The sequence below is a fragment of the Mus pahari genome, chromosome 9, assembly GCF_900095145.1.
Source record: "Mus pahari chromosome 9, PAHARI_EIJ_v1.1, whole genome shotgun sequence".
Lineage (NCBI taxonomy): Eukaryota > Metazoa > Chordata > Mammalia > Rodentia > Muridae > Mus > Mus pahari.
In genome coordinates this window covers 7,883,910-7,891,842 of record NC_034598.1, presented here as the reverse complement: position 1 = coordinate 7,891,842, position 7,933 = coordinate 7,883,910, and the positions used below count along the sequence as shown (strand labels likewise).

The window sequence follows — 7,933 nt, the reverse complement described above, 5'->3', positions numbered from 1 at the left end:
GAGAGAGAGAGAGAGAGAGAGAGAGAGAGAGAGAGAGAGAGAGAGAGAGAGAGAGAGAGTTAGAAACAAGTTTAAGGTCCCAAATAAAGAGACCATTGCTCCAGTTAAAGTGTCTTGACAAGGCAGAGCTTTTGTTTGGAAGGATGGATTGTTCATAGCGGTGGATAAGCAAGCATGGTTTTTACTCTAATGCAGGTGACCATGTCTTTTCTCCACAAGCTTTCACAGTCTTTCACAACTGCCTGATTTTAAAAGAATCAGCATAAAGGAAATAAAGGAACGTACAGGTAAGGGACAGTCACTTAAGTCTCTTAAGTTAGAAGAAAGCAGTGGGTCTTTGTGTAAACAAAAGTTTTATCAGGTGAGAAGGGTAGAATGCTCGCACGAAGGTCTTATAAGGTGGGGGAGGTAAAAACTGAATTCCTCGTGGTAAACAAAGGTGTCACAGTGTCTGAATACACATACACACACACACACACACACACACACACACACACATCTATCCAGGCCATCTGGACTGACAAAATATAGCTCTCCCCTTTCCAGTAACTTTGGGGTTTGGCTTTTCCCCCCAGGTCCACAGCATCCAATTCCTGGAGTTCTCAGAAGCTGAGAACCAGGATGACTTCCACACCACACGAGCTGGCTGCATCCACACTCAGGACCAGCTTGGCGAGTACGTCATGTATGACAGCGCCCTGCAGGATTTGAAGGAGCTGGAGTCAGAGCTGCTGCTCATTGCTAGCCATTACATTGAGAAAGAAAAAAGTAAGGAGAGAGATTAAAAAAGAATCGGCTGGTCAGGGCTGGGGATGAAGTTCAGTAGTAAAGTGCATGGTCGGTGTGCACAAGGCTCTTGTAAAAACAAAGGAAACACACACACACCCCAGTGAGCTAACAATAGTATTTTTTTTTAAAGATTTATTTATTTATTATATATGTAAGTACACTGTAGCTGCCTTCAGACACTCCAGAAAAGGGAGTCAGATCTTGTTACAGATGGTTGTGACCCACCATGTGGTTGCTGGGATTTGAACTCCTGACCTTTGGAAGAGCAATCAGGTGCTCTTACCCACTGAGCCATCTCACCAGCCCCCACAATAGTATTTAAAACTTGAGAGAGCATACTCAAGTTTTACACAGGCATACTCAGTTACTTCTTGAGCCTGTGCATGAATGCACACACACACACATTCTCCTTTGTGGTGAAGCTATGTTTTTTAAGGGATCAGCTGCAACTCTTGCTGTTAGATTGCTTGTTCCAGGGAAAGTTCTCTATCCCACCCTGGGTGGGAGGGATGTGCTGCAGGACCCCAGGGGAGCAAAGGAAGCAGGTGGAATAAATGACGCTTTTCCTGAGTCACCTGACCTTGAGGAAACTTCATTTAGAAGCAGAGATGTCACTGAGCCTGTGAAGGGGATCTCGCTAAGAGAACGTCAGCCACCCCCCAGATGGGGGACTCAGAACTTGGGCTAATCAAGCAAAACCCATAATTACCTTTTTTGCTTCTTTTCAGCAACACCACCTAACTTTCCCATTTTAAAAGTAGGTAAGGTAAGGTCTTCCTCTTAGGACGCACAGAAGCATTTCCTGTTGCACTGGAGAAAGCTTAGGCTGTGTAGACATACCACAGCCCAGGAAGTGGAGTTTAGAAGGTGTTTGTGTTGTGTTAAAATGTGTGTGGACTGTGGTGGGTAATTCACCTTCATTGTGTTTTAAAATGCTCATCAAAGAATCTGTGACAACTAGTTTTCAGATCCCATGCAGAGTTAATTTAATATGACACTGCACGTGTTAGGAAATATATTAGAATATGCAATCATTGCTACAACTGTGTCTAAATCAGGCATGGAACATTTTAAAACATTGAATGTCAGCTCTTAGTTTCTATTTTCACTGGTTATACTGTTAGCTTACAGGCAATTCTGCTCCTCCCAAACTTAGGTTGACCTCTTGATCTCTCCTGCTCTCTCTCTCACACACAGACACACACATACTTACACATACACACTTTACACACACATACACACATACATACATATACAAACTCACAAATACACATTTCACTCACATACACACACATACATACATAAATACATACATACATACACATTTTTCACACACACATACATATACATACATATACACACTCATGTACATATATACACATACATATCGACAAACACACATATAGACACACATTCTTATGTACACAGATACAGACACATACACACATATATATACACACAAACATATATACACATATACACACCTGCATATACACTCACATACATGTACACTCACACACATACACATACATACACATAAACATTCATGCATCCAGACACACACATATACATACACACAAACATATACACATACATACACACACATACTCACACATATATACACATATATACACATATGCATACCTGCACATACACACATACAAACTCACACATACATACATGTACATATACACACTTCACATGGAAAAATACTATATTAATCTGAGTTGTTAAACCATCAGAGACTAGTTTTTGAAAAAGGAGAGATGTGTGTTCTGCCATTAAAGCTGTAAATTCAGGGACATTTTAGTATCATGGTTTTATTTCTAACCAGTCTTTAAAGGACTGGGGATGTACTTTAGTTGGTAAAGTGCTTGCCCAGGATACAGCAAGCCCTAGGTTTGATGCCTAGCACTGCATACACTGGGCATGGCGGACAATGCTTGTGATACCAGGACTCAACTTGTGCCATCGAGATAGGAGGATCAGAAGTTCAAGGTCATCTTCAGCTACATAGTGAGTTTAGGGCCAGCCTGAGCTACATGAGACTCAGTCTCACAATGACAAAAATTTACTGAGCTAGGTGTGGTGGTGCACACTTGTAATCAATCTCATACCTAAGGAGACAGAGGCAGGTGGATGTCTGTGAGTTCAAGCCAGCCTGTTCTGCATAGCAAGTTCTAGTCTAGCCAGGGCTACACAGTGAGGAACCCTGTCAAAAAAAGAAAAAAAGAATTACTAAATGTGTGGACTTCAGGCCTGGTCCTTTGCAGGTGGCTCTTCAGTCACTTTGGGGAGTCCTAGTCACTGGCTCAGATCTATTGCAGAGATGGAGCTAATTGTCTCTGAGTTCTTCAGAGACGGAGCACTTTGAGAAGGCGTGTCTCTAACCCTTCCCACTGACTTCTTCCCAGGTCACAGAGGAGAATGCAGATCAGGGGGCAGCCAGCTCCTCGCCTGGGCCCATGCAAACGTGGACAGATTCGCTGTGCTGTATGACCTGTGGACCTGCGAAGCCAGTCTTCTGGAAGGCAAACGCCAGGTATGATTCTGGGAGGCAAACCATCTCTCAGAGATCTGTCTGCTGCCTGTGGTGGTGCACACCCGTAATCACAGCACCCAGGAGTGGAGGCAGAGGGATTACCACAAGTGTGAAGCCAGCCTGTACTACACCTGAGTGTAACAAGACTATCTCACACAAAAACTAAGGAAAACAGCAAAGTTTAAATTTTACCTTGTTAGGTGCGATTTCAGAGCTCTATAGATACGTGCAAGAGAGAGTTCATATTTTTGGTCTAATGAAGGTATTGAGAGTCCTGCTTGTTTAACCAAAGGTAGATCCTTCATCTTGAGCATCCTAAGGCTCCTATGACAGAAGTGTACATACACCTCACTGTTTAAAATGCATCTGTTTTAAAAGCTCTGGGTTACACAATTACATATGAGATTTACCATCATTTAAAAAGCACATTTCAAGCCAGGTGTGGTGGCACATGCCTTTAATCCCAGCACTTGGGAGGCAGAGGCAGGTGGATTTCTGAGTTCGAGGCCAGCCTGGTCTACAGAGTGANTTCCAGNACAGCCAGGGCTACACAGAGAAACCCTGTCTTGAAAAACCAAAATAAATAAATAAATAAATATAAATAAATAAATAAATAAATAATAAAAAGCACATTTCTACAAATCCTAGAAAGTGCTGCAGACAGACATGACTTGGGTCCCGATCTGCGTGGAACTGGTCTCTCGTTGCAGGTGAGCGAGGATTCGGTGAATGTGGGGTGACAAACAAATACGGACACAAGGGTGTGTGGTATCTGAATGTAATTTGTCAAATCGAGCATCAGACTATTTATACAGAAGAAAATAGGGAAGTTACACAAAACAGAGGAATGCAAACATGGAAGGACTGGAAGGAACCAACTGGGATAGAATTCAGTGTTAACAGGTGGGATCAAAAACAGCTCCACCTAAAGTCAGCTTAAACTTAGTAGCTGGGGGCAAGGGCTTCATGCCCTTGCCATAGTTCCTATAGTCCACCTTCCTCCTAGGCCATTGTAATGCTTGTGTATGGGTGTAACTCAGCTACCTATGTTTCTAAGTATCTACCCTGGTTTCTCTTTAAATCACAAACTTCCTTCTTCCTAGAGAATGGTAAATTCCTGTGTAGGGCAGTGACTTAGCACCTAAACCCAGGGTCAGCTCAAGGACTGACTGCCTAACTTGGCTATGTATTAAGGGAAAGCACGTGGATCTGTTTTCCAACTAAAGCATTCTAAAGCAAGGACTAAAGCAAGGACATTGAAGCATTCATTATACAGGATGCCACGATTCCAGGAGACTAAGTTTCCGTGAACTTTTCGCCTCGGGACAGCGCCCAGGTTTTTTGGGGCCTGTTGCGCTTCTCACTACTGGAGAGAATGTAGCAAGAAAGAGCAAAATTTTGTGGTCTATAAAAGTTTATCCAATCTCAGTGAAAAGCATCCTTGTAACTCAGATATATTCAAGAGCTGGGGGCTTCAGTGGAAAGAGATATTTATCTTGTCTGGGGACTGTCAAAATGGAAAAAACTGTCCCTAAGTCTTCCCAGAGGAGCAGACCTAATCTCAACACTTAATAAGGCATCTGGAAGAGAAAGATTTGTTTGTTTGTTTGTTTGTTTTCCAGACAGGGTTTCTCTGTGTAGCCATGGCTGTCCTGGAACTCACTTTGTAGACCAGGCTAGCCTCGAACTCAGAAATCCGCCTGCCTCTGCCTCCCAAGTGCTGGGATTAAAGGCGTGCGCCACCACTGCCCGGCGAAGAGAAAGGTTCTTAAGCATAGGAAATATCATTTACAATATCACACGGGGAATGGCAAGGTGGAATCCTCCCTTGGTAGACAGCAATGGGAGGGGTTTACACACCAACCCTGTTTGGGGTGCAGACTGGCAAGGGCTTAGGAATCGTTGATTTTAAAGTTCACTGGATACCTTGGAGTTCCACTTGTAATCCATTTTGCCCAAGAAAATTTTACACAGATTTTGTTGGGTTTTTTTATTTCATTGTTTTTGTTGCTATTTGTTTTGTTTGAGACAGGGTTTTTAACTGTCTATGACTCTTCCAACTGTGTATGACTCCAGGCATATACATATATGCAATAGATATACAAATTGAACATTACTGATAATGAATTATAAAAAATTAGTTTAAAATAATTCTTTGGCATATTGTGGTTCTACCTCTTACTAAGAACAAAAGTAAATTCCTGTACTGATGAAATAGCTGCCCTTGTTTTTCTGATACAGTCCAATTCAAAGATATGCCAATTTGATCTTTAACATGCTCAGGAATTAAAATAGTTAGAAAACAGTCTAAACTACATAGTGTGTATGTGTGTGTTTGTGTGTGAGTTTGTATGTGTCTGTATTTGTGTGTGTGTGTGTGTGTGTGTTTGTATGAGTATGTATTTTTGTGTGAGTGTGTGTGTTTGTATGAGTATGTATTTTTGTGTGAGTATGTGTGTGTATTTGTATGTGTCTGTATTTGTGTGTGTATGTATGTGTGTATGTGTTTGTATGAGTATGTATTTGTGTGTGTGTGTGTGTGTGTGTGTGTGTGTGTGTGTATTATACCAGTGCTCTCTTCCTCACAGGCAGGGGGTTCAGAGCCAAGCAATCAGTGGAGACCGTAGGAAACTGTACTTCGTCTTTTAGTGTTGAGATTAGGTCTGTTCCTCTGGGAAGACTTAGGGACAGTTTTTTTCCATTTTGACAGTCCCCAGACAAGACAAATATCGTTTTCCACTGAAGCCCCCAGCTCTTGAATGTATCCATTACAAGTAAAAATAGTCTGTTTTCCACAAGTTAAAGCATTATGCTTTTATAAGAGCAGAATGCCTACATGTACAGTAGAACACTGATATTTTGTCTGGGGTCTCAGCTGGGTGTCTCAGGCTGTGTTCATTGGCACTGTATGGCAGGGGGACATTAACAGTATGACGTATGCATGCTGTGTGTTTAGAACTCGGCCAGCACAGAAGTCCCATGATGCAATGTAGGCAAGCACTGCTCTTATGGATTTGATTCTGAGCTAATTTTTGGCTGTTGTGTATTCAGGAACCTTTTGATATTGCTGTGTGTGTTCACATGTTCACATGTGTGTGCGTGTGCGCCTGTGTGAGATCCCTCTATTCTGTTACATGATTGTTGTGACCCATCATTTGAGAAGCTTTGGAGAAGTGAGGAAGAGCCACAGGGCGGGCCTAGCTTTGTTTTCAGTAGCTGTCTTAATGTCCTCCTAGATGATGGATTGAATAAGGAACCTCTAGAGTTTAGATGACCTCCAGTTGTGACCTGAAGAGTTAGGAGGGACCTGACAACAAGGATGTAGCCATGGGAGCAGGGAAGGGAGCAGATGCATCACTCTGAAGGGGACATGGTAGAAGTTAAGGATTGGATATGGATTTGGCGTGAGAATAAAAAGCGATTGGGAAGGGCTCCCAAGGGCCTCGGAAGGAAGCTAACTATCTAAGGCACAGTGCAGGGAGAGCTGGGTAGGCCTCTGTCAGGAGGAGCCTGGGGAGTGGAAGCCAGACTACCACAGCTGTGATGTGGTCTGAAAACCAGGAAGTGAAGGTGGCTGCTTTTAACTGGTTTTGTAGCAGAATAGATGGTTAAAATTTTGTGCCCTCTAGTTAGTTACTCTTGAAGATGTAGGTCACTGTCATTTGGAAACAAGGGTCGGAGCTGAAAATGTGCAAGGCTTGGGCTTTGGAGGACTTTCCTTTTTCACAGATGACCTTGACCTGCCAATGAGAACCTTACATTGACCTACTAAGTAAATGGGAGATTGGGGCTTGTCCTGTGGTAATTGGTTGTATTAAATGAAAACAATGCAAATTCATTATTCCAGGCACAAATGTTTAAGTATTTCTGTTTGTGTGTGTGTGTGTGTATTTGTGTATGTAGGTGTGTATGTATGTGTGTCTGTGTGTTTATGTGTGTATAAGTATGTATTTGTGTGTGGGGGGGGGTCGCGCGGGAGGGCGCCGAGCGGCGTGGAGCTCAGGCGTGCACGCAGGACCTCGCAGCCAACATGTCTCTGGTGGAGGAAGCGTTCGTCTCCCAGGTCGCAGCTACAGCACCTTGGCCTGAGAATGCGACCTTATATCAGCAACTGAGAGGCATTTTTGCAGATGTGTAATCCGCCTGTCAAAGTGCTGTGCGGGGCAAATGCGGGATATATGTCCCCACCTGGAAAAGTTCCTTTTATTCATGTGGGAAATCAAGTAGTGTCAGAACTTGGCCCGATAGTCCAATTTGTTAAAGCCAAGGGCCATTCTCTAGTGACGGGTTGGATGAAGTCCAAAAGGCAGAAATGAAAGCCTACATGGAATTAGTCAACGATATGCTGCTGACTGCAGAGCTGTATCTCCAGTGGTGTGATGAAGCTACAGTAGGGGAGATCACTATTGCTAGGTATGGATCGCCTTACCCTTGGCCTCTGAACCACATTTTGGCCTATCAGAAGCAGTGGGAAGGGAAACGTAAGATGAAAGCTATTGGATGGGGTAACAAGACTCTGGACCAGGTCTTAGAAGATGTAGACCAGTGCTGTCAAGCCCTTTCCCAGAGACTGGGAACACAACCATACTTCTTCAATAAGCA

General features: G+C 43.2%; 1 protein-coding gene and 1 pseudogene across 1 annotated transcript in view; both read left to right on the top strand.

Annotated features, from left to right (window-relative positions):
- Nucleotides 1–7,933, top strand: part of LOC110326726 — a 197,547-nt gene that overhangs the window by 80,386 nt on the left and 109,228 nt on the right. Inside the window, exons 15-16 of the mRNA XM_029542536.1 lie at nt 576–768; nt 3,204–3,331. Of these exons, the coding sequence (XP_029398396.1) occupies nt 576–768; nt 3,204–3,331 (321 nt within the window). The remainder of the gene's footprint in view (nt 1–575; nt 769–3,203; nt 3,332–7,933) is intronic.
- The window catches only part of LOC110326270, a 5,389-nt pseudogene continuing 4,803 nt past the window's right edge, over nt 7,348–7,933 (top strand).